This window comes from Bombina bombina, chromosome 2 (assembly GCF_027579735.1).
Source record: "Bombina bombina isolate aBomBom1 chromosome 2, aBomBom1.pri, whole genome shotgun sequence".
NCBI classification, from domain to species: domain Eukaryota; kingdom Metazoa; phylum Chordata; class Amphibia; order Anura; family Bombinatoridae; genus Bombina; species Bombina bombina.
In genome coordinates, this window is record NC_069500.1 from 341049115 (window position 1) to 341076531 (window position 27417).

The 27417-nt window shown below is 42.5% G+C and overlaps 1 protein-coding gene across 1 annotated transcript in view; it reads left to right on the forward strand.

Annotated features, from left to right (window-relative positions):
* The window catches only part of HECTD4 (HECT domain E3 ubiquitin protein ligase 4), a 666929-nt gene that overhangs the window by 144509 nt on the left and 495003 nt on the right, over positions 1–27417 (forward strand). Inside the window, exon 9 of the mRNA XM_053699752.1 lies at positions 10343–10504. Coding sequence (XP_053555727.1) covers positions 10343–10504 — 162 coding nt within the window. The remainder of the gene's footprint in view (positions 1–10342; positions 10505–27417) is intronic.

Sequence of the window (27417 nt, forward strand, 5' to 3'; positions counted from 1 at the left end):
TTTTTAAGTTTCCAGATAGATTGTGTCAATGTCTTTGTCTCTAACAGACAAGAGACAATTTATATTGGGTTCAGCTTGTCGGAACCTTCACTCTCTATTATTTCCTTCAGTAGCTATATGCATAGGAGTTTTAGGTCTCATGACTGCAGCATCAGACTCGATTCCCTTTGCTTGTTTTCATATGAGACCTCTCCAGTTTTTAATGGTGCAGGGATTATTCTGGGATTTCACATTTAATATCCTTGAATCCCAATACTCAATCTTCTCTGACTTGGTGGTTAGATCACCATCGTATAGTTCTACGGGTCTCTTTGGTTCATTCAACCTGGACCGTGATCACAACAGATGCGAGTCTTTTAGGTTGCAAAGCTGTCTGGGTATCTCTGACAGCAGAAGGGGTTTGGAAATCTCAAGAGGCGAAATTACCAATCAATATTTTGGAACTCCGTTCGATTCTCAGAGCTCTTCAGTTTTGGCTTCTATTGAAGAGAGAGACGTTTATTGGTTTTCACACAGACAATGTCACAACTGTGGCGTATATCAATCATCAGGGTGGGACTCACAGTCCTCAGGCTATGAAAGAAGTATCTCAGATACTTGCTTGGGCAGAATCCAGCTCCTGTCTAATTTCTGCGGTCCATATCCCAGGTATAGACAATTGGGAAGCGGATTATCTCAGTCGTCAAGCTTTACATCTGGCAGAGTGGTCTCTTCACCCAGATGTGTTTTTTTTATTCAAATTGTTCAGATGTGGGGGCTTCCAGAAATAGATCTGATGGCATCTCATCTAAATAAGAAACTTCCCAGGTACCTATCCAGGTCCAGGGATCCTTAGGCAGGAGCAGTGGATGCATTGACACTTCCTTGGAGTTTTCAACCTGCCTATATTTTTCCGTCTCTAGTTCTTCTTCCAAGAGTGATTTTCAAAATCATCATGGAGCAATCACTTGTGCTGCTGGTGGCTCCAGCATGGCCGCACAGGATTTGGTATATGGTTCTTGTTCGGATGTCCAGTTGCCAACCTTGGCCACTTTCATTAAGGCCAGACCTTATACCTCAAGGTTCATTTTTCCATCAGGATCTCAAATCATTAAATTTGATGGTATGGAAATTGAACGCTTAGTGTTTAGTCATAGAGGTTTCTCTGACTCAGTGATTATTACTATGTTGCAGGCTCATAAATATGTGTCTAGAAAGATTTATTATTGTTTGGAAGACTTACATCTCATGGGGCTCTTCTCATAAATTCTCTTGGCATTCTTTTAGAATTCCTAGAATTTTTCAGTTTCTTCAGGATGGTTTAGATAAGGGTTTGTCTGCAAGTTCTTTAAAAGGACAAATCTCTGCTCTTTCTGTTCTGTTTCATAGAAAAATTGCTAAACTTCCTGATATTCATTGTTTTGTACAGGCTTTGGTTCGTATCAAGCCTGTCATTAAATCCATTTCTCCTCCTTGGGGTCTTAATTTGGTTTTTAAGGCTTTACAGGCTCCTCTGAGCTTATGCATTCTCTGGACATTAAATTACTTTCTTGGAAAGTGTTGTTCCTTTTGGCCATCTCTTCTGCTAGAAGAGTTTCTGATTTATCTACTCTTTCTTGTGAGTCTCCTTTTCTGATTTTTCATCAGGATATGGCGGTTTTGCGGACTTCATTTAAATTTTTACCTAAAGTTGTGAATTCCAACAAAATTAGTAGAGAAATTGTTGTCCCTTTGTTGTGTCCTAATCCTAAGAATTCTCTGGAGAGATCTTTACATTCTTTGGATGTGGTAAGAGCTTTAAAATTTTTGTTTTAATTTTATTTTTTATTTTCTTCTTGGCGGTGGAGGGTAAAACTCGCACTCCGTGTTAACATAAAGGCCGTCATACCGGACCTGTCAATTGGGGCTGCTATCTGTTATCTGTTCCTGCCCCTATGGATAATCTATGTAGTATTCAAGATCCTCCAGATCACTGGTGTAATAAATCACGAAGAGAGAATTCTGCCAGCGGCAGTGAAAGCAAAAAATGGTGACTCGTGCCAAAAAAGGGTTTCTTTCATGTAATTAGCAAGAGTCCATGAGCTAGTGACGTATGGGATATACATTCCTACCAGGAGGGGCAAAGTTTCCCAAACCTCAAAATGCCTATAAATACACCCCTCACCACACCCACAAATCAGTTTTACAAACTTTGCCTCCTATGGAGGTGGTGAAGTAAGTTTGTGCTAGATTCTACGTTGATATGCGCTCCGCAACAGGTTGGAGCCCGGTTTTCCTCTCAGCGTGCAGTGAATGTCAGAGGGATGTGAGGAGAGTATTGCCTATTTGAATGCAATGATCTCCTTCTACGGGGTCTATTTCATAGGTTCTCTGTTATCGGTCGTAGAGATTCATCTCTTACCTCCCTTTTCAGATCGACGATATACTCTTATATATATACCATTACCTCTGCTGATTTTCGTTTCAGTACTGGTTTGGCTTTCTACAACATGTAGACGAGTGTCCTGGGGTAAGTAAGTCTTATTTTCTGTGACACTCTAAGCTATGGTTGGGCGCTTTTTTTATAAAGTTCTAAATATATGTATTCAAACATTTATTTGCCTTGACTCAGGATGTTCAACATTTCTTATTTTCAGACAGTCAGTTTCATATTTGGGATAATGCATTTGAATCAATCATTTTTTCTTAACTTAAAAAATTTGACTTTTTCCCTGTGGGCTGTTAGGCTCGCGGGGGCTGAAAATGCTTCATTTTATTGCGTCATTCTTGGCGCAGACTTTTTTGGCGCAAAAAATCTTTTCTGTTTCCGGCGTCATACGTGTCGCCGGAAGTTGCGTCATTTTTTGACGTTCTTTTGCGCCAAAAATGTCGGCGTTCCGGATGTGGCGTCATTTTTGGCGCCAAAAGCATTTAGGCGCCAAATAATGTGGGCGTCTTATTTGGCGCTAAAAAAATATGGGCGTCGCTTTTGTCTCCACATTATTTAAGTCTCATTTTTCATTGCTTCTGGTTGCTAGAAGCTTGTTCTTTGGCATTTTTTCCCATTCCTGAAACTGTCATTTAAGGAATTTGATCAATTTTGCTTTATATGTTGTTTTTTCTCTTACATATTGCAAGATGTCTCATGTTGCATCTGAGTCAGAAGATACTTCAGGAAAATCGCTGCCTGGTGCTGGAACTACCAAAGCTAAGTGTATCTGCTGTAAACTTTTGGTAGCTGTTCCTCAAGCTGTTGTTTGTATCAAATGTCATGACAAACTTGGTAATGCAGAAAATATTTCCTTTAGTAAAATACCATTACCTGTTGCAGTTCCATCAACATCTAACGTTCAGAGTGTTCCTGATAACATAAGAGATTTTGTTTCTGAATCTATTAAGAAGGCTATGTCTGTTATTCCTCCTTCTAGTAAACATAAAAAGTCTTTTAAAACTTCTCTTTATCCAGATGAATTTTTAAATGAACATCATCATTCTGATTCTAATGATTCTTCTGGTTCAGAGGATTCTGTTTCAGAGGTTGATGCTGATAAATCTTCATATTTATTTAAAATGGAATTTATTCGTTCTTTACTTAAAGAAGTCCTAATTGCATTAGAAATTGAGGATTCTGGTCCTCTTGATACTAAATCTAAACGTTTAGACAAGGTCTTTAAATCTCCTGTAGTTATTCCAGAAGTTTTTCCTGTTCCTGGTGCTATTTCTGAAGTAATTTCCAGGGAATGGAATAAATTGGGTAATTCATTTACTCCTTCTAAACGTTTTAAGCAATTATATCCTGTGCCGTCTGACAGATTAGAGTTTTGGGACAAAATCCCTAAAGTTGATGGGGCTATCTCTACCCTTGCTAAACGTACTACTATTCCTACGGCAGATGGTACTTCCTTTAAGGATCCTTTAGATAGGAAAATTGAATCCTTTCTAAGAAAAGCTTATTTATGTTCAGGTAATCTTCTTAGACCTGCTATATCTTTGGCGGATGTTGCTGCAGCTTCAACTTTTTGGTTGGAAACTTTAGCGCAACAAGTAACAGATCATGATGCTCATAACATTATTATTCTTCTTCAACATGCTAATAATTTTATCTGTGATGCCATTTTTGATATTATCAGAGTTGATGTCAGGTTTATGTCTCTAGCTATTTTAGCTAGAAGAGCTTTATGGCTTAAAACTTGGAATGCTGATATGTCTTCTAAATCGACTCTACTTTCTCTTTCTTTCCAGGGTAATAAATTATTTGGTTCTCAGTTGGATTCTATTATCTCAACTGTTACTGGTGGGAAAGGAACTTTTTTACCACATTATAAAAAATCTAAGGGTAAAAACAGGGCTAATAATCGTTTTCGTTCCTTTCGTTTCAACAAAGAACAAAAGCCTGATCCTTCATCCTCAGGAGCAGTTTCAGTTTGGAAACCATCTCCAGTCTGGAATAAATCCAAGCTTTCTAGAAAAGCAAAGCCAGTTTCTAAGTCCACATGAAGGTGCGGCCCTCATTCCAGCTCAGCTGGTAGGGGGCAGATTACGTTTTTTCAAAGAAATTTGGATCAATTCTGTTCACAATCTTTGGATTCAGAACATTATTTTAGAAGGGTACAGAATTGGTTTCAAGATGAGACCTCCTGCAAAGAGATTTTTTCTTTCCCGTGTCCCAGTAAACCCAGCGAAAGCTCAAGCATTTCTGAAATGTGTTTCAGATCTAGAGTTGGCTTGAGTAATTATGCCAGTTCCAGTTCTGGAACAGGGGCTGGGGTTTTATTCAAATCTCTTCATTGTACCAAAGAAGGAGAATTCCTTCAGACCAGTTCTGGATCTAAAAATATTGAATCGTTATGTAAGGATACCAACATTCAAAATGGTAACTGTAAGGACTATCCTACCTTTTGTTCAGCAAGGGCATTATATGTCTACAATAGATTTACAGGATGCATATCTGCATATTCCGATTCATCCAGCTCACTATCAGTTTCTGAGATTCTCTTTCCTAGACAAGCATTACCAGTTTGTGGCTCTGCCGTTTGGCCTAGCAACAGCTCCAAGAATTTTTACAAAGGTTCTCGGTGCCCTTCTATCTGTAATCAGAAAACAGGGTATTGTGGTATTTCCTTATTTGGACGATATCTTGGTACTTGCTCAGTCTTCACATTTAGCAGAATTTCATACGAATCGACTTTTGTTGTTTCTTCAAAATCATGGTTGGAGGATCAATTCACTAAAAAGTTCATTGATTCCTCAGGCAAGGGTAACCTTTTTGGGTTTCCAGATAGATTCAGTGTCCATGACTCTGTCTTTGACAGACAAGAGACGTCTAAAATTGATTTCAGCTTGTCGAAACCTTCAGTCACAATCATTCCCTTCAGTTGCCTTATGCATGGAAATTCTAGGTCTTATGACTGCTGCATCGGACGCGATCCCCTTTGCTCGTTTTCACATGCGACCTCTTCAGCTCTGTATACTGAACCAATGGTGCAGGGATTACACAAAGATATCTCAATTAATATCTTTAAAACCGATTGTACGACACTCTCTGACGTGGTGGACAGATCACCATCGTTTAGTTCATGGGGCTTCTTTTGTTCTTCCGACCTGGACTGTAATTTCAACAGATGCAAGTCTTACAGGTTGGGGAGCTGTGTGGGGGTCTCTGACAGCACAAGGGGTTTGGGAATCTCAGGAGGTGAGATTACCGATCAATATTTTGGAACTTCGTGCAATTTTCAGAGCTCTTCAGTCTTGGCCTCTTCTGAAGAGAGAATCTTTCATTTGTTTTCAGACAGACAATGTCACAACTGTGGCATACATCAATCATCAAGGAGGGACTCACAGTCCTCTGGCTATGAAAGAAGTATCTCGAATTCCAGGAATAGACAATTGGGAAGCGGATTATCTCAGTCGCCAAATGTTGCATCCGGGCGAATGGTCTCTTCACCCAGAGGTATTTCTTCAGATTGTTCAAATGTGGGAACTTCCAGAAATAGATCTGATGGCTTCTCATCTAAACAAGAAACTTCCAAGGTATCTGTCCAGATCCCGGGATCCTCAGGCGGAGGCAGTGGATGCATTGTCACTTCCTTGGAAGTATCATCCTGCCTATATCTTTCCGCCTCTAGTTCTTCTTCCAAGAGTAATCTCCAAGATTCTGAAGGAATGCTTGTTTGTTCTGCTGGTAGCTCCAGCATGGCCTCACAGGTTTTGGTAGGCGGATCTTGTCCGGATGGCCTCTTGCCAGCCGTGGACTCTTCCGTTAAGACCAGACCTTCTGTCGCAAGGTCCTTTTTTCCATCAGGATCTCAAATCCTTAAATTTAAAGGTATGGAGATTGAAGGCTTGATTCTTGGTCAAAGAGGTTTCTCTGACTCTGTGATTAATACTATGTTACAGGCTCGTAAATCTGTATCTAGAGAGATATATTATAGAGTCTGGAAGACTTATATTTCTTGGTGTCTTTCTCATCATTTTTCCTGGCATTCTTTTAGAATTCCGAGAATTTTACAGTTTCTTCAGGATGGTTTAGATAAAGGTTTGTCCGCAAGTTCCTTGAAAGGTCAAATCTCTGCTCTTTCTGTTCTTTTTCACAGAAAGATTGCTAATCTTCCTGATATTCATTGTTTTGTGCAAGCCTTGGTTCGTATAAAACCTGTCATTAAGTCAATTTCTCCTCCTTGGAGTTTGAATTTGGTTCTGGGTGCTCTTCAAGCTCCTCCGTTTGAACCTATGCATTCATTGGACATTAAATTACTTTCTTGGAAAGTTTTGTTCCTTTTGGCCATCTCTTCTGCCAGAAGAGTCTCTGAATTGTCTGCTCTTTCTTGTGAGTCTCCTTTTCTGATTTTTCATCAGGATAAGGCAGTGTTGCGAACTTCTTTTGAATTTTTAACTAAGGTTGTGAATTCCAACAACATTAGTAGAGAAATTGTAGTTCCTTCATTATGCCCTAATCCTAAGAATTCTAAGGAGACATCATTGCATTCTTTGGATGTTGTTAGAGCTTTGAAATATTATGTTGAAGCTACTAAGACTTTCCGAAAGACTTCTAGTCTATTTGTCATCTTTTCCGGTTCTAGAAAAGGCCAGAAAGCTTCTGCCATTTCTTTGGCATCTTGGTTGAAATCTTTAATTCATCATGCCTATGTTGAGTCGGGTAAAACTCCGCCTCAGAGGATTACAGCTCATTCTACTAGGTCAGTTTCTACTTCCTGGGCGTTTAGGAATGAAGCTTCGGTTGATCAGATTTGCAAAGCAGCAACTTGGTCTTCTTTGCATACTTTTACTAAATTCTACCATTTTGATGTGTTTTCTTCTTCTGAAGCAGTTTTTGGTAGAAAAGTACTTCAGGCAGCTGTTTCAGTTTGAATCTTCTGCTTATGTTTTCATTTAAACTTTATTTTGGGTGTGGATTATTTTCAGCAGGAATTGGCTGTCTTTATTTTATCCCTCCCTCTCTAGTGACTCTTGCGTGGAAAGATCCACATCTTGGGTAGTCATTATCCCATACGTCACTAGCTCATGGACTCTTGCTAATTACATGAAAGAAAACATAATATATGTAAGAACTTACCTGATAAATTCATTTCTTTCATATTAGCAAGAGTCCATGAGGCCCACCCTTTTTTGTGGTGGTTATGATTTTTTTGTATAAAGCACAATTATTCCAATTCCTTATTTTATATGCTTTCGCACTTTTTTCTTATCACCCCACTTCTTGGCTATTCGTTAAACTGATTTGTGGGTGTGGTGAGGGGGTGTATTTATAGGCATTTTGAGGTTTGGGAAACTTTGCCCCTCCTGGTAGGAATGTATATCCCATACGTCACTAGCTCATTGACTCTTGCTAATATGAAAGAAATGAATTTATCAGGTAAGTTCTTACATAAATTATGTTTTTCCCCTCTATGTGTTGTGGTATCTAGTGCCGGTAACTCTCTAGGTACTGCTTAAGATAAGATCAACGTTGTGCCGTGCTGAAGGTCTTCAGCTTATGTATTTGTTGTGAGGGTCTATGCGGTTCTACTCACTTTTACGATCTGAAGGTTATAGCGATCAGCCACCTCCCATTTACTTCTAAGATGAGATTCCGCTCAAGATTTTTCAGTCCTTGCTCCTTTGATGAGTTGCGGCTTGAGCTCCGGAGCAGATCCCCGACCCTCTGGAGTGCTGCGATGCGCGAATAAGGTCTGCTCAGACTATCTCCAACACCGTAATCTACAGTCTGCTCAGCTAGGCCTCATCCAGTATCCCCCTCCTCCGGGTCTATCTCGTTGAGTGGGAGCGTTATTTGCTCTGATTTTTGTTGAGACACTGTTTAGAGAGTTGTGTGAAGTAATTTGGAGCTTTTCAATACAAATTGAGGCAGAATAAACTTCAAATAAATGAAAGTCTGTGCGACTGCTTGCAATGGCAGTTGGCTCCGCCCCCAAGTCATGACTTTTTTTATTTGAATGGCGCAATTCTTCTACATCCAATATTAAGTTAAGCTAGTTCTTACATAAATTTTATCTGTAGGGATAATATTCCAGTTCACTAAATAGACTTTCATTTCAGATGTTAAATAGATATGTTTTTTTGTTTGCTTTTGTTTCAAAGCAAGCCCTTCAAAAATAATACTTATACCACCATGGCACTTTCTTCCTGTTACCCCATGTTCTTGGTGCTTTTCAAGAATAATTTTTGGACCTTTAAATAACCTTAATTATTTTTTGTTACATTTTTTGTCCTGTTAATGATAAACTTTTGTGCATATTGAATGATGACAGATGCTGCTCATGTTATGTTGACAGGGCCAAAGGCTGGAGGAGAATAAACTGCCAATTTCTCTCTTGCCAAAGTAACCTTATACCACGGTATATCAACTTAAGACATCCAGTTCTGATTGGGTTTAGGGCTCATTCTACACACACTTTCTCAACTTGGCATTGGAAGTTTTCAGTATGTGAACTTTACGTAGCATCATTAGTGAGCTTCTGCTAAGTTTGGAGGAAAGATTTTGCAATAAATTTGTAGCTTTGCAGTATATTGGATTTATGTAAACATAGTATTACTCTACATAGATAGATAGATAGTGCAAAGATAAGTAAATATAAATGAATATATAGCAATACAATAAAATATCTTGACCCCTATCCTAGTTAATTTTTACCATTATCTTTTCTTCATTCATTTTTTCCTGTGACAGATGTTCATTAAAAATTATAAAATTATTGGAGTGGTCCATTTCTTTCCATCCCCTTTAGAGGTGCAGTGGTCTCACCTGGTAACAGATAGGATATGAGCCAATATATTTAGATGTATGTGTTTTTAATTGTAATGTATATTTATTTTTACACTCACATAGTTTCCCTTATACAGATAAAATGTTCTGTAATTCTTCACGGCATACTCCCTTGTTACATATAACCCTAGGTTATTGTGTAGACTTTATTTAGCCTTTTCCCCACACGGCTCACGGCTCCCAACCTGAATCATTAACAGGAAGAACGTTTTGATCAAATATCTAGGATCTTTGAGATCTTGGTATCAGGGCTGGCACTAGTAAGTACTGGGCCCTAAGGCAGCATCACAATCACACACAAATAGACAAGCACAGACACCTACAGAATGACACAGAAACAGACACACACACAAACACTCACAGAATCTCTCAGACAAAAAAACACACACACAGATGCCAATAACCCCTTTTATTCATGGATATGGTAGTGATTAAACCTTCCTTAACAAAGAGCAGAACTCCTCACTCATGTCCAGAGTATTAGAACTTGTCCTGCATGACTGGGGTGTTGCGGTGGGAGAAGATGGGAGGAGAAGGCATTTTTTTTTGGGGGTGGGGTGGAATGCCGCCATTAAAAATAAATAAATGTAATGACAGCATGTTTTTTTTTTTTTTTTTTTTAATTATAAGTAAAAAGTGCAACCACCCTTGTCACCATTGGGGAGCCGACCTAAGGGCAGGGCCCTAGGCGGTGGCCTCAGTTGGCTCGCCCTAAGGTTGGCTCTGCATGGAATGTTTGGTAACAAAACTAGGAAAGAGAAGCACTAAATATAGGAATTGGTTTTAATAAGCTAAGATCTCTCAAAGTATTTCAGGAGGACTGGTTGTGTTTTTTTTTTGTTAGCTTCACTCTGTAATCCTTTTGACATATTATTAGGAATAAAACTGCACTGTTTAATTAGTAGCAACTTCGGCCATGTGCTTAGTTAGAGGAACTCTGTAAGGAGGTTGCAGATAGAAAGCTTGTTTTACCCATGCCTTCATATGCGTATACTAAACCTACTAGTATAATTCATAAAAATGTTTAGCTAATACACTTCCTTTTTCACATACACATTTACTGGTAGTTTCTTGTACTTTTTAATTGTTTTTGTTTTTTAGCTGCAAATACAAGCTGTGGCCTTCCTTTGAAAACTCTACGAAAAACCCCAATGTATACTTGTGGCACGTACTTGGTTCTTCTTGTACCACCTCCAGGAGGATCAGGAAGTTCTGCTACAAGATCATTGTTTGGAGGAACCAGTGGACTGTCCTCTCTGAAAAGTAAGCCCAACATCTTAAAGTGATCAACCATTCTACACTAGTAATGCATTAGTGTTTTTTTAAGAATTAGGATGCTTACAGAAATTTACATCTAACTGGATTTTCTTCATAAATGGAAAGAGTCCACAGCTGCATTCATTACTTTTGGGAGAATAAGAACCTGGCCACCAGGAGGAGGCAACGACAGCTTAAATACTCCTCCCACTTCCCTCATCCCCCATTCATTCTTTGCCTTTCTTGGTTGGCAGAAGTTTGTTTTCGTCTCTTATGGAGGGTAGTACTCTTCAACATAGGATGGGAGTTTTAAGTAATCTTGTCATTCTCTCAGTGAGGGCTTGGATGATAGTCCGGAGATGCAGGAAGAGTCTTTCTGTGAAACCAACCCGACTTATTTTAACAACTCCACAAGCAATCGACGTTGTCGAACTTCGCTTCACTGCCTGCTTTCTTCTCTCAAATCCATGGCCAAGGTGAGGCTACTATCCATCACTCTTGAAGGGCCGTGTTCCTGTTCCAAGGCTTAGATTCTGGTAAGATTGTTTCATTTTACTTCTTCATGATTGTACTGTAACTCATTTGTTCCTGCGAACTCGCATGAAAAATACAGGGTCTCAGTGGGACTCCTTTAGTATCTTGGAATCAAGGGTTAATATCTCCTGAGGGGGATTATTGAACAGGTTTTTTTAAAAATCATGTTTGTTATGTGATTCAGTCTGCTTATGTGTAGTGTTAACTGGGCTTGTGGAACATAATGGTGTGACGCGACCTTACGGTCGGGCATGCTTTTTTTGGACTGTACGGTTCACCTTGTGACCGGGCGCGTTTACGTTCTGGTCTCTCATTTCCGCATTCCTGACTGTGTTGCGATGGAAAATTCTAGTCCGCTGGTGTCTGGTTCATAGGAGGTAGTGAGTGCCCCAGCCATTGTGGGTGTCAGGTGCCGTTTAAATTGTTTTATATTTAGTCAAATTTTTGGTATTCTTTATCCAGTTATGGAGGATGCTGATGTTGAGATTGTTCAACTTTCTAATTCAGATTCTTTGTCCTGTGACTAATGCAAATTGGCCCCATTGACTCAGGTCAGTCAGTTATGTTCTTTAGGCCGTTCTAGAGCGCCTTGTTGCTCGGGGATTCAAGGGGCCGCTGAGCCATCCGCCTCGGAGGGGCCCTGTCCTCTGGGGCACAAGTTCCCTACCGCTCCCTACTACTACACATGCGGGTAACCCAAGTTATGTTTTTTCCTCCTCGGAGGGTGAATTGTTCCCCTGGAGGTTGTGGCATGTTTTTACTTTTACATACTTTTGGCGCTTGCGCGTCTACAAAGTCAAGATGTTTATTTGCGATTGTGTTCGTGCCCGATTGCCCCAGGTCTCTCGGCCACAGGAGGGCATGTGCAGTTCCCTGCAGGTGTAACTGTTCCTGAGTGTTGTGCCTTTCGTTACAGTCTGGCTCGCCTTCGTGTTCTACTCGTTTTTGAGCTGTTTTGTGACCCTATCCTTCTAGGTTATGGGACTCATCAGTCTCCTCCTTTGAATGGCTCACCTCGTTAGACATGGGGGATGAAGTAATCTCCTTTAAGTCTTGTTATCGAGATCCTTCCCAGTTTTGTTGGAAAAACGTTAGGCTGGTCCTGCGGATCTCTCTGTTCTTCTTGGGCATTAACCCTCGGGTTGCCTGTTAATTTATTTTATCTGGTTAGGATGAATTTTATTTTTATTTTTCATACTAATGTTTCCTGCGGGAACCTTCTCTGTCATCGATACTTGCTGTTTGCTACTACGGAAGTTGTTTGGGACACGTTAGTTCCATGTTTGTCTGTTTTTTTTTCTTCCTACCTCTCTGAGGGCGGATTTAGCCAGCTTGGCAGTTATGACCCTGGTGCAGGTTGGTCCTGCTTGGGTTCAGATCTTCTGTCTCGCGGCTTATTCAGACACATTGTAATGCTTGTGGGATACTTCACTATCAGACCGAACTCGGCCAGTAGTCTTGTTATCCCGAAGTCGAGTCGGAATGATAGGGAATATCCCAGAGAAAGTTAGTAAGATGAGGAAAGCGGCACTCACCACAGGCAGGACGGTCCCCAGCGGCAACGGCAGAGCAGTTCAAGGACAAACCACTAGAATGGTCAGGCAGGCAGGGTTTGGCAACAGAAAAGCAGTCCAAGGGCACATCACTAAAATTGTCAGGGAGGCAGGATTTGGCAACAGTAAAGCAGTCCAAGGCCACACCACTAGAATGGTCAGGCAGGCAGGGTTCGGCAACAAAGAGGCAATCCAGAACAACAGGGGTTAATAAGCAGTATATAAATATGATATGATTAGCCTCTTCACTGCCAGCAATTTCAAGCATCTGACTACTTCAAACCACCCCATTGCCAAGTTTGAATTCCTGAACTCGGTCCTTTATATCGTGAACAGTCCCCTGTCAGTTAGAGCCGAACGGAATTACTTCCTGCGGATTGGAGGCTATCGGGTGACGTCTACCAGCAGAGGTGTGTCTGTCGGGCGACCCAAAACAGTCTCGATCTGCTGTTAGAGGCACGTATGTTGTGCCGCTCTGTTTGTGAGTATCCAGTATTACGGGGGGAAGCTTTGTGAGCCCATTCCTGTTGGTCCGACGATACTGTTTTATGTTTGGCGCCTCTCTTCTCTCTCCCCTTTCCACAGTCAGGAATCCATCCGGATTACTTTTGGGAGTGCGGCCATCGAGTTCGGCATCCTAGTTCTGCAATCAACACTAAAGCACCAGCGCACCCTCTGGAAATTTACGTTTCCATTTTTTTTTCAATATAAATATATATATATAGTCAGACAGGCAGGGTTCAGCAGCAGCAGTATGTCAATCCAGTAATTAAGGGGTATAACAGACAGAGTAGTCAGGCAGGGTTCAGCAGCAGTATATCAATCCAGTAATTAAGGGGTATAGCAGGCAGAGTGGTCAGACAGGCAGGGATCATACACAAAATAGGCAAATTAATACAACTATCTGTCACACCCAGGAGCACACAAAGTAGCACCTATACTTGAGCAGTGACAGATTGTTGTATTGAAACTTACATAGGTGCAAGATTCGCGCCAAAAAGGTCTGACCGGGATCAGGAGTGTGCGGCGATGATGTCATCGCCACACGCATCTGGACCCAACACAACCCCTGGCAATGAGCAGGGAATGAGAAGCAAAGAGACACTGCACCCCTAGAAACGACTAGAGCGGCACAGCGTGACAAAGTCCCCCTCTCATGGGTTCCCTCCGGGAACCAGAGTCCGCCTCAAAAAATGAGCAGTTTGGAATCTGGAGACCAGAGATGGAGCATGCACATCACGGGCAGAAACCCAGGAACGATCTGCCACATATTAACCCTTCCAATGTATCAGATACTGCAGATGTCTGCGCCTGTATCTGGAATCCAAGATCTTAGCTACCTCATATTTGGGGTCACCACCGACCATGAGCGGAGGAGCTTGGAGCCGGGTATATCTATTCTTGATGTAAGGTTTGAGTAGTGAGATGTGGAAGACTGGGTGTGTGCGTAGGGTTTTGAGCAAGGCCTCTTTGTAGGCAACAGGAGACAGTCTTTTCAGGACCTTTTATGGGCCGATAAACCTAGGCCCCAATTTGTGACAGGGTTAAGGTAGGTGAATGTGTCGAGTAGAGATCCAAGTACGTTCACCCACTGGGATGGCAGGTACAGAAGCTCTATGACGATCAGCAAACTTCTTATATCTAGAGACAGCTGAACGTAGCTTATAGTGAATATGTTGCCAACGAGTGGTGAGTCCTCTGACTTGTCAGTCTGCAGCAGGAACCCCAGTGGACTGAGCAGAAAGAGGGAAGACACAAGGTTATTACCCTGCTGCGGCTTCAAATGGAGAACATTTAAGAGAAGAGTGCCAATGAGTTTCTTTTTTTTTTTTTGACAGCTCAGCTAGGGATAACAACTCAGACCAGTTGGTATGGTGAGCGTTGACAAAGGCTCTAAGATAGTCTTCAAGATCCTGGTTTACTCTCTGCTAGTCCATTGGTCTGAGGATGGTAGCCAGAAGACAAGGAAACAGTGGTTCCAATCAACTTACAAAAGGCTCTCCAAAAGGTAGAGATAAACTGTGTACCTCTGTCAGAAACAATGTTCACAGGAATGCCATGAAGTCGTACCACATGCAAGAGAAAAAGAGACGATAATTCTTGGGCAGAAGGCAGTTTGGTTAGGGGTACAAAATGAGCCAGTCTGGAAAAGCAATACACCACAACCCAGATAACTGTATGGTGGACAGAAGGAGGAAGATCCACAATGAAGTCCATTTTCATGTGTGTTCATGGTTTTTTAGGAATGGACAATGGTTGGAGCAATCCAGGAGGCAAGGATCGGGGAGTTTTGTTGGCAGCACAAGTTGTGCAGGCTCTTACATAATCGTGAGCGTCAGACTTCATAGTAGGCCACCATACGTATTAGGAAAGATGCTTAAAAGTCCTAGTCAAACCAGGATGTTCTGAGAGTTTACTATCATGAGGCCAGGATAGCACAGGGGTGCGTAGGTTCAGAAGTACAAATAGGATATCGGAGGCAACGGGGGCTCCAGGAGGTTTACTAGACAGGGCACGTTGCAATCTTTGCAGAAGGGTGGTATTTAGTTGAGCAACCACACAGGAGGGAGGTATGATGTGTTCAATAGGAGCTTCAGAGGAGTCACTTAAGTGAGGGAACTGATGGGAAAGGGCATCCGCCTTCTTGTTCTTGGTCCCAGGAAGATAAGAGACCACAAAGTTAAAACGGGAAAAGAACATGGCCCACCTGGCCTGTCGAGGATTGAGTCGATGAGCAGTCTCTAGGTAAGTCAGGTTCTTGTGGTAGGTGAGAATCTGAATGGGATTGGCGGTGCCCTCTAACCAATGACGCCATTCAGTCAAAGCTATCTTAATGGCTAAGAGTTCACGATTACCCACATCGTAGTTCCTCTCAGCAGGAGTAAAGCGTTTAGAGAAAAAGGCTACAGGGTATGACTTGGAAGTCAAAGGATCCCTTTGGGTAAGAACTGCTCCAGCCCCTATCTTGTAGTTTCAGTCTCCTCCTTCTCTTTCTTTCAGACTCTGAAGGTTTGAAGGAGGAGAGATCGGTGCCATAAAGGTCCGACCGGCATCAGGAGCTGATGTCATCGCCGCACACATCCGGACCCGACACAGCCCCTGGCAACGAGCAGGGAAGGAGAAGCAAGGAGACGCTGCGCCCCTAGCAATGGCTAGAGCGGCGCGGCGTGACACACGTAGCACCTATTATATCTTGCTGGTCAGGTTGGGGTGCAGAGTGCTCTTAACATTATTATCTTTCTTGTTATTTGAGGACTTGCGGGTCCGTGCGGCTCTTGTGATTGTTTCAGTCCTAAATAAAAATTAGAGGGTTTAACGCCTCTTTTCCGCCGGTCGGGGCAGTGTTGCTTTAGGAATTTGTCCTTTTTGGACTTGTTCCTTTAGTGGTTCTTTATTTAGACCTCTTGGATTTGTCCATTTCTACTTGTGGATGAGTCGCCTTCGGGGGACTTGGATAACTATCGGGGGTTGGGTGTTCTTTTTTCGGGACATTAGACAGTGAGGTCTTTTTGGGTTCGGGTTAGTGATCCTTCCCCGGTGTTGGATATGCTCTGCATCTTTTTCTTGGGATAGAAGAGGTTCTAGTGGTTTTCCACTCATATGGGTCAGGCATTGCCATTCAGGTGGCATCCAAACCCATGTTTTACTGTCCTCTGACTTTGAATCTGAGGTGATGTGGATGCTTGATGTTGCTCTGTTCGGGTTACTTGTCCTCACTGTTCCCCTTGTGTCTGGAGCTGGTGGCTAGCTTGACAGCTAGCTCAGCTTACTAATGCTCTGTGGCTAATTCGATCCCCGGCGAGATCTACTCAGCCTTTCCTCCTTTTTGAGGTTGATAAAATGAGCAGCGCCTTGTGTCCCTTAGGGTGATTAGCCACACTTTTCAAGCACAATCATCTTAATATTGCTTGGACGTCTGTTAGCTCTAGGGTCCTTTTATGGCCCTGGCTCTTTGGAGTGTTGGGCTCCTGCAAGGGGTGGTCTCTTCCCTTTGGGTCGGGACTTGCAAGGGCTTCTTGCTCTTGTTTTCCGGCTTATTCTGGATTTTTCCCTGGGAGGTCTGTTGTTTGATATCAGACAAGGGATTTACGTTCCTGGAAGATTGTTTAATCTAAACATTTGTGGGGCCCGGGCTTCTTGTCCTGATCTTCCGGGTGTCGAGGGTTTTACTCAGCGTTTTCTCTTTGTGGATCCCATTGTGGGATGTTACTGGACCTTATGATCCTAGGACTGGCCTGGAGGTTCCAGTTTACGGGGTACTTGTGCTAAGCCCTTGTTCTTGCTTTTCTGTTTTACAACTTGGCCAGATTTGCTGAGAGCCGGGGCTCCTTGGGCTTGTCTTCTGACGGATGATACGGTTCCATTGGCACAGCCAACTAACGTGGCCTGATGGGGTGGGCTTTCCTGCCTAGCAAACAGAAGGTTTGCGGTTGCTCAGCTGTAACTTTTGCGCCTGGTATGTGTGCTAGCACGATGGTGTTTTAAGGGGTTCTTCCGTGTTTGTCAGTGACATGGCCTTGTGTCCTCTCGGTTCTTCCTATGACTTCCTGTCTTATGGGCAGGTGTTTATCGACGCTCGTTGTCCTCCTTACAGAGGTGTGGTTCCTTTTTTAGGGGCCCCTCCTGTGTTCAGGGGCTTGGAACAGATGTTTATCTGGTTCGGGGATTGGTTTGCTCTTTGAGTTGTTCCTTTCCATCTGGGGAGCTGCTGGCTCCGCATTGAGACTTAGTCGGGTGGCCTTGCTAGATCTCCTTGAGTCTAACACCTGCTCAATTGTCTTTAGGTTGAAGTGGCTGTGTCCATTCTTCCACCCTTTTTGGGGCCGTTCTTGGGGTTCCTTTCGGTTCCCTTGCTTTCAGATCTGCTATTGCTTGGGCTGGTCCGGCTAGGTGTAGGATCTGAGATCTGTTGTTCATCCTCGGGTCTTGGGGGTGACAGTGGACCTTCTTTTTTAGAGGTTCTGTGCCTCTTCCCCTTGGAGAGTGTCCTCTGTCTTGGAGGTTGGGCAATCTCTGTCTTGGAGGTTGGGCAGTCTGCTATTTCTCTTGTAGTGTATCCAGTCCACGGATCATCCATTACTTGTGGGATTTTCTCCTTCCCAACAGGAAGTTGCAAGAGGATCACCTGCTGCTATATAGCTCCTCCCCTAACTGCCATACCCAGTCATTCTCTTGCAAGCTCTCAACATAGCTGGAGGTAGTTAGAGGAAAGTGGTAAAATATAGTTAGTTTTTTCTTCAATCAAAAGTTTATTGTTTTTAAATGGTACCGGAAGTGTACTATTTTATCTCAGGCAGCATTTAGAAGAAGAATCTGCCTGCGTTTTTCTATGATCTTAGCAGAAGTAACTAAGATCCACTGCCGTTCTCACATATGTCTGAGGAGTGAAGTAACTTCAGAGGGAGAATGGCGTGCAGTGTATCCTGCAATAAGGTATGTGCAGATAAGTTTTTCTAGGGATGGAATTTGCTAGAAAATGCTGCTGATACCAGATTAATGTAAGTTAAAGCCTAAATACAGTGATTTAATAGCGACTAGTATCAGGCTTGCTATCAGAGGTATATACTCTGATTAATGTGCAATATAAAACGTTTGCTGGCATGTTTAATCATTTTTATATATGCTTTGGTGATAAAACTTATTGAGGCCTAGTTTTTTCCACATGGCTGGCTTTATTTTTGCCTAGAAACAGTTTCCTGAGGCTTTCCACTGTTATAGTATAAAAGTTACAGATGGTGCAGTTAAAATTACAAACTGTGACATTCAGCTTCCCTCAGCAGTCCCCTGCATGCTATAGGACATCTCTGAAGGGCTCAAAAGGCTTCAAAAGTAGGAGCTGTGGCAGTTGTTATGACTGTTTAAAAAACATATTTTTCGTTTTGTTAATCTGTTTTTTGTATTAAGGGGTTAATCATCCATTTGCAAGTGGGTGCAATGCTCTGCTAACTTGTTACATACACTGTAAAAAATTTCGTTAGTTTAACTGCCTTTTTTCACTGTTATTTCAAATTTTGGCAAAATTTGTTTCTCTTAAAGGCACAGTAACGTTTTTTTATATTGCTTGTTAACTTGATTTAAAGTGTTTTACAAGCTTGCTAGTCTCATTGCTAGTCTGTATAAACATGTCTGACATAGAGGAAACTCCTTGTTCATTATGTTTAAAAGCCATGGTGGAACCCCATAGGAGAATGTGTACTAAATGTATTGATTTCACTTTAAACAATAAAGATCAGCAGTTATCTTTAAAAGAATTATCACCAGAGGATTCTGACGAGGGGGAAGTTATGCCGACTAACTCTCCCCACGTGTCGGACCCTTTGACTCCCGCTCAAGGGACTCACGCTAAAATGGCGCCAAGTACATCAAAGACTCCCATAGCGATTACTTTGCAGGACATGACGGCAATCATGGATAATACCCTGTCAGCGGTATTAGCCAGACTGCCTGAATTCAGAGGAAAGCGAGATAGCTCTGGGGTTAGACGTAATACAGAGCGCGCAGATGTTTTAAGGCCCATGTCTGATACTGCGTCACAATATGCAAAAGCTGAGGAAGAGCTTCCGTCTGTGAGTGATGTCTCTGACTCAGGGAAACCTGATTCAGATATGTCTACTTTTAAATTTAAGCTTGAGAACCTCCGGGTGTTGCTTGGAGAGGTTTTAGCTGCACTGAATGACTGTGACACAATTGCAGTGCCAGAGAAATTGTGTAGACTGGATAAATACTACCCGGTGCCGGTGTGTACTGACGTTTTTCCAATACCTAAAAGGTTTACAGAAATTATTACTAAGGAGTGGGACAGACCGGGTGTGCCGTTTCCCCCCCCCTCCTATTTTTAGAAAAATGTTTCCAATAGACGCCACCACACGGGACTTATGGCAGACGGTCCCTAAGGTGGAGCGAGCAGTTTCTACTTTAGCAAAGAGTACCACTATCGCTGTCGAGGACAGTTGTGCTTTTTCAGATCCAATGGATAAAAAATTAGGTTACCTTAAGAAAATGTTTATTCAACAAGGTTTTATCCTGCAGCCCCTTGCATACATTGCTCCTGTCACTGCTGCTGCTGCGTTCTGGTTTGAGTCTCTGGAAGAGGCCTTTCAGACAGCTACTCCATTGACTGAAATACTTGACAAGCTTAGAACACTTAAGCTAGCTAATTCTTTTGTTTCTGATGCCATTGTTCATTTGACTAAACTAACGGCTAAGAATTCTGGATTCGCCATCCAGGCGCGTAGGGCGCTATGGCTTAAATCTTGGTCAGCTGACGTGACTTCAAAGTCTAAATTACTTAACATTCCCTTCAAGGGGCAGACCCTATTCGGGCCTGGTTTGAAGGAAATTATTGCTGACATTACTTGAGGTAAGGGTCATACCCTTCCTCAGGACAGGGCCAAATCAAGGGCCAAACAGTCTAATTTTCGTTCCTTTCGAAACTTCAAGGCAGGTGCAGCATCAACTTCCTCTGCTACAAAACAAGAGGGAACTTTTGCGCAATCCAAGCCGGCCTGGAAATCTAACCAGGCCTGGAGCAAAGGCAAGCAGGCCAGAAAGCCTGTTGCTGCCTCTAAGACAGCATGAAGGAACGGCTCCCTATCCGGCAACGGATCTTGTAGGGGGCAGACTTTCTCTCTTCGCCCAGGCGTGGGCAAGAGATGTTCAGGATCCCTGGGCGTTGGAGATCATATCTCAGGGATATCTTCTGGACTTCAAAGCTTCCCCCCCACAAGGGAGATTTCACCTTTCGAGATTATCTGTAAACCAGATAAAGAAATAGGCATTCTTACGCTATGTGCAAGACCTCCTAATAATGGGAGTAATCCATCCAGTTCCACAGATGGAACAAGGACAGGGATTTTATTCAAATCTGTTTGTGGTTCCCAAAAAAGAGGGAACCTTCAGACCAATTTTGGATCTAAAGATCTTAAACAAATTCCTCAGAGTTCCATCGTTCAAAATGGAAACTATTCGGACAATCCTACCTATGATCCAGGAGGGTCAGTACATGACCACAGTGGATTTGAAGGATCCTTGCCTTCACATACCGATTCACAAAGATCATCATCGGTTCCTAAGTTTTGCCTTTCTAGACAGGCATTACCAGTTTGTGGCTCTTCCCTTCGGGTTAGCTACAGCCCAAGAATTTTTACAAAGGTTCTGGGGTCTCTTCTGGCGGTCCTAAGACCACGGGGCATAGCAGTGGCCCCTTATCTAGACGACATCCTGATAGAGGCGTCAAACTTCCAAATTGCCAAATCTCATACGGACATAGTGTTGGCATTTCTGAGGTCGCATGGGTGGAAAGTGAACGAGGGAAAGAGTTCTCTATCACCTCTCACAAGGGTTTCTTTCCTAGGAACTCTGATAGATTCTGTAGAAATGAAAATTTACCTGACGGAGTACAGGTTATCAAAGCTTCTAAATTCCTGCCGTGTTCTTCACTACATTCCGCGCCCTTCAGTGGCTCAGTGCATGGAAGTGATTGGCTTAATGGTAGCGGCGATGGACATAGTGCCATTTGCGCGCCTACATCTCAGACCGCTGCAATTATGCATGCTCAGTCAGTAGAATGGGGATTACACAGATTTGTCCCCTCTGCTAAATCTGGATCAAGAGACCAGAAATTCTCTTCTCTGGTGGCTATCTCGGGTCCATCTGTCCAAAGGTATGACCTTTCGCAGGCCAGATTGGACAATTGTAACAACAGATGCCAGCCTTCTAGGTTGGGGTGCAGTCTGGAATTCCCTGAAGGCTCAGGGATTGTGGACTCAGGAGGAGAAACTCCTCCCAATAAATATTCTGGAGTTAAGAGCAATATTCATTGCTCTTCTAGCTTGGCCTCAGTTAGCAACCCTGAGGTTCATCGGATTTCAGTCGGACAACATCACGACTGTGGCTTACATCAACTATCAAGGGGGGACCAGGAGCTCCCTAGCGATGTTAGAAGTCTCCAAGATAATTCGCTGGGCAGAGACTCACTCTTGCCATCTATCAGCGATCCATATCCCAGGTGTAGAGAACTGGAAGGCGGATTTTCTAAGTCGTCAGACTTTTCATCCGGGGGAGTGGGAACTCCATCCGGAGGTGTTTGTTCAATTGGTTCATCGTTGGGGCACACCAGAATTGGATCTCATGGCGTCTCGCCAGAACGCCAAGCTTTTTTGTTACGGATCCAGGTCCAGGGACCCAGAAGCGACGCTGATAGATGCTCTAGCAGCACCGTGGTTCTTCAACCTGGCTTATGTGTTTCCACCGTTTCCTCTGCTCCCTCGACTGATTGCCAAAATCAAACAGGAGAGAGCATCGGTGATCTTGATCGCGCCTGTGTGGCCACGCAGGACCTGGTATGCAGACCTGGTGGACATGTCATCCTTTCCACCTTGGCATCTGCCTCTGAGACAAGACCTTCTACTACAAGGTCCTTTCAATCATCCAAATCTAATTTCTCTGAGACTGACTGCCTGGAGATTGAACGCTTGATTTTATCAAGGCATGGCTTCTCCGAGTCAGTCATTGATACCTTAATACAGGCATGAAAGCCTGTAACCAGAAAAATCTACCATAAGATATGGCGCAAATATCTTCATTAGTGTGAATCCAAGAATTACTCATGGAGTAAGGTTAGGATTCCTAGGATATTGTCCTTTCTCCAAGAGGGTTTGGATAAAGGATTATCAGCTAGTTCTTTAAAGGGACAGATTTCTGCTCTGTCTATCCTTTTGCACAAGCGTCTGGCAGAGGTTCCAGACGTCCAGGCATTTTGTCAGGCTTTGGTTAGAATTAAGCCTGTGTTTAAACCGGTTGCTCCTCCATGGAGCTTAAACTTGGTTCTTAAGGTTCTTCAAGGAGTTCCGTTTGAACCCCTTCATTCCATTGATATCAAACTTTTATCTTGCAAAGTTCTGTTTTTGATGGCTATTTCCTCGGCTCGTAGAGTCTGAGTTATCAGCTTTACAATGTGATTCTCCTTATCTGATTTTCCATACAGATAAAGTAGTTCTGCGTACAAAACCTGGGTTTTTACCTAAGGTAGTTTCCAACAAGAATATCAATCAAGAGATTGTTGTTCCATCATTGTGTCCTAATCCTTCTTCAAAGAAGTAACGTCTTTTACATAATTTGGACGTAGTCCGTGCTTTAAAGTTTTACTTACAAGCGACTAAAGATTTTCGTCAAACATCTTCCCTGTTTGTTGTTTACTCTGGACAGAGGAGAGGTCAAAATGATTCGGCAATCTCTTTCTTTTTGGCTTCGGAGCGTAATACGCTTAGCCTATGAGACTGCTGGACAGCAGCCCCCTGAAAGGATTACAGCTCATTCTACTAGAGCTGTGGCTTCCACCTGGGCCTTTAAAAATTAGGCTTCTGTTGAACAGATTTGCAAAGCGGCGACTTGGTCTTCGCTTCATACCTTTTCAAAATTTTTCAAATTTGATACTTTTGCTTCTTCGGAGGCTATTTTTGGGAGAAAGGTTTTACAGGCAGTGGTCCCTTCCGTTTAAGTACCTGCCTTGTCCCTCCCTTCATCCGTGTACTTTAGCTTTGGTATTGGTATCCCACAAGTAATGGATGATCCGTGGACTGGATACACCTAACAAGAGAAAACATAATTTATGCTTACCTTATAAATTTATTTCTCCTGTGGTGTATCCAGTCCATGGCCCTTCCTGTCCTTTTAAGGCAGGTCTAAATTTTAAACTACAGTCACCACTGCACCCTATGGTTTCTCCTTTCTCGGCTAGTTTCGGTCGAATGACTGGATATGGCAGTTAGGGGAGGAGCTATATAGCAGCTCTGCTGTGGGTGATCCTCTTGCAACTTCCTGTTGGGAAGGAGAATATACTACAAGTAATGGATGATCCGTGGACTGGATACACCACAAGAGAAATAAATTTATCAGGTAAGCATAAATTATGTTTTTGTTTGGTGCTCCTTCCTTACGGATAGTATTTTCTCAGTTTCTTCCTACAGATGGCAGCGTGTTACCGGACTCAAATATTTATTTTCTAAGTTTGATACTCGTAATTTTTTGTTTGCTCAGTCTCTGAGTTATGACGTTTTGAGGAGTTTGTCTTCAGCTGTCTTTTTCGGTGCTATTGCACGATGTTTGGGAGATGTTTTTTCTCCTTGATGATGCCGGTTGCTCCTTATGGGTTGGGCGTCGTCTCCCCTTGTTCTCGGGATCCATTCGAGTCTCTGTGGACTTGGCCTTCCTTTGAAGGAGTTTTTTTCCTTTCTGGATTTTGCTGTACCTTTTGGGTATTCTTTTGGCTTACCCTTGTCCTATTTCTTTTGGGCATTTTGGTACTGTACTAGTAAGGGGACCGACTGCTGGGCGACGGTTCTCCTGGAGGAGTGTTGGCTCATTGAGTTTGTTTGCAGTCTCTAGTTAGGCTTTCAGACTCTTTGCGGGTCAGTGTCCTTGGGGCCTTTTCCTTCTAGCTCTTTTTCCCGGCTCAGTTTGGTTGTGTTTTTTTCAGACCTGGTGCCCTCGGAATGGGCCGCCTATTGTACCCTCCTGTTTTTGCATTCAGTGTCCTCTATAGCTTGGGTATTGTTTTCCCAAAAGTAATAAATGCAGCTGTGGACTCTTTCCATTTATGAAGAAAAACTTATATTATGCTTACCTGATAATTTTCTTCAGATGAAAAGAGTCCACAGCTCCCCACCCATATTTTTTCTGTGGGGCGTCTATTATTTTTTATTCTTCTGGTATTTCTTCTACTGTTCCTTGTTCCGCGGCAGAATGACTGGGGGATGAGGGAAGTGGTAGGAGTATTTAAGCCTTTGGCTGGGGTGTCTTTGCCTCCTCCTGGTGGCCAGGTTCTTATTTTCCCAAAAGTAATGAATGCAGCTGTGGACTCTTTCCATCTGAAGAAAAGAAAATGATCAGGTAAGCATAAATTAAGTTTTTTCTTGAGACTTTCCTTGGTTAAGTAGTGTTCCAGCTTTGCGCTCGGTACTCCTTAACAAATATACACGCTGCATTCATTCAGTGCTATTTATCTTGTTTTACTTCATTGTCATGGTATCCTTGTTGAAGGAGCAGCTATTCACTATGGGAGCTAACTGAACACATCAAGTGAGCCAACAACAAGAGGCATTTATGTGCAGTCACCAATCAGCAGCTAGCTCCTAGTAATGCATTGCTTCTCCTAAGCCTACGTAGGTATGCTTTTCAAGTGAGTATATTAAGAGCATGAACTAAATAAGATAATAGAAGTTAGTTTGAGAAGCTGTTTAAAATGAGATGCTCTGTCTGAATCATTAAAGAAAACTTTGGGTTTCAAGTCCCTTTAGCTAAACATGATTTCATTATAAATGTAATTCAGAATTCTATGTGGCCTCTTGGTGTCTTAGTATTTACTGCAGCTTACTACAGATGTTACTTTCTGGGCAATTAAATTAATTGTTCATAATAGTATTTCTTTTGTGTGATGTACCGAATCCACGGATTCATCCTAACTTGTGGGATATTGTCCTTCCTGACAGGAAGTAGCAAAGAGAAAACCACAGCAGAGCTGTCTATATAGCTCCCCCCGTAACTCCACCCCCCAGTCATTCTCTTTGCTGGCTCTAAGCAGGAAGAGAAAAGAGAAGAAGTGTTAAACTGTTAGTTTTATTTTATATTCAATTAAGTGTTTGTTATTTTTAAATGGTACCGGTGTTGTACTATTTACTCTCAGGCAGGACATAGATGAAGATTTCTGCCTGGAGGATGATGATCTTAGCATTTGTAACTAAGGTCCACTGCTGTTCCCACAGAAGCTGAGGAGTACAGGAAAACTTCAGTGTGAGGAACGGTTTCTTGCTATACAGCAATGAGGTATGTTAAGTCATATTTTCTGCAGAGACTGTGTAAACTCAGAAAGGCTGACAGTGTCCCCATTAGGGGAAGGGGAAGCAGTAATCCTAGTGTTATCAGAGGTTTTTACTAGCTTGCATAAAGGGTTAATTTTTTGTGGGCACTCAGTTTATGTGAATTTGGGACAAATGTTTTTGTGTCTGGGAGTAACGTTTTCTGTTTTATGGGACATTTGCTTGAGGGTTCTTTGGGGTTGTTTATAACCCACATGGCTTTCAGGCAGGGTTTGTTAGTTTTGTGTAGGCCCCAGCAACATCGAGTGAGGTGGGCGGGGCCTACATTTACAAGCAGCAAGCAACTTCTCCTGAGGTCCTGAGAGTCTTCTGAGGGACTAATTGAAGCTCCCCATATTATCGCTTCCTAAGGGCAGGTAGGGCCACAGCAGAGCTGTGGCAAGGTGCTTTAGGGGGTTTTAACCAGTTTTAGACATATTTCAATCCGTTTTTTTCATTTGGGGGTTTATTGCTTATTAACTTGTGGTGCAATCCTTCTAAAGCTTAGTGGGTACACTGTTAAAATTTCGGAATTTTTGAAGCAATTTTAACCTGTTTTGCAGTTTGTGTATGCCTTTTTTTCTCTTATAGGCACAGTACCGTTTTTGCAAATTGTGTTTTTTTCATTAAAGTGTTTTCCAAGCTTGCTTGCTTTATTACTAGTCTGTTAAACATGTCTGACACTGAGGAAACTCATTGTTCAATTTGTTTAGAAGCCATTGTGGAACCCCCTCTTAGAATGTGTCCCACTTGTACTGATATGTCTATAAATTGCAAATAGCATATTTTGACTTATAAAAGTTTGGCATTAGATGATTTTCAGACAGAAGGAAATCAGGTTTTGAAATCTAGTTCTCCCCAAGTGTCACAACCAGTAACGCCCGCACAAGCGACGCCAAGTACTTCTAGTGCGTCTAATTCTTTCACCTTGCAAGATATGGCTTCAGTTATGTATACTACCCTTACAGAGGTTTTATCTAAACTGCCAGGGTTGCAAGGGAAGCGCAGTACCTCTGGGTTAAGAACAAATGCTGAGCCTTCTGACGCTTTAGTAGCCGTATCCGATATTCCCTCACAATGTTCTGAAGTAGGGATGAGGGATTTGCTGTCTGAGGGAGAGATTTCTGATTCAAGAAAGATGTTCTCTCAGACAGTTTCAGATATGACGGCATTTAAATTTAAGCTAGAGCACCTCCGCTTATTGCTCAGGGAGGTTTTAGCCACTCTGGATGATTGTGACCGTATTGTAGTTCCAGAGAAATTGTGTAAAATGGACAAATATTTAGAGGTTCCTGTTTACACTGATGTGTTTCTGGTCCCTAAGAGGATTTCGGTCATTGTTACTAAGGAGTGAGATAGACCAGGTATTCCGTTCGCTCCCCCTCCTGTTTTTAAGAAAAAGTTTCCCATTTCTGACACCATAAAGGACTCATGGCAGACGGTCCCTAAGGTGGAGGGAGCTATTTCTACCCTGGCTAAGCGTACAACTATACCTATTGAAGACAGTTGTGCTTTCATTGATCCTATGGATAAAAAATTAGAGGGTCTCCTAAAGAAAAGTTTTGTTCATCAAGATTTTCTTCTTCAACCTATAGCATGCATTGTTCCTGTAACCATTGCAGCTGCCTTTTGGTTTGAGGCTCTTCAGATGGAGACCCCACTAGATGATATTTTGGACAGAATTAAGGCTCTTAAGTTGGCTAATTCTTTTATTACTGACGCCGCCTTTCATCTTGCTAAATTAGCGGCTAAGAATTCAGGTTTTGCCATTTTAGCGCGTAGAGCGTTATGGCTTAAGTCCTGGTCAGCTGATGTGTCATCTAAATCTAAGCTTTTGTCTATCCCTTTCAAAGGTAAGACCCTATTCGGGCCTGCATTGAAAGAGATCATTTCAGACATTACTGGAGGGAAGGGTCATATACCCTCCCTCAGGATAAGTCAAATAAGAAAAGGACCAAACAAAATAATTTTCATTCCT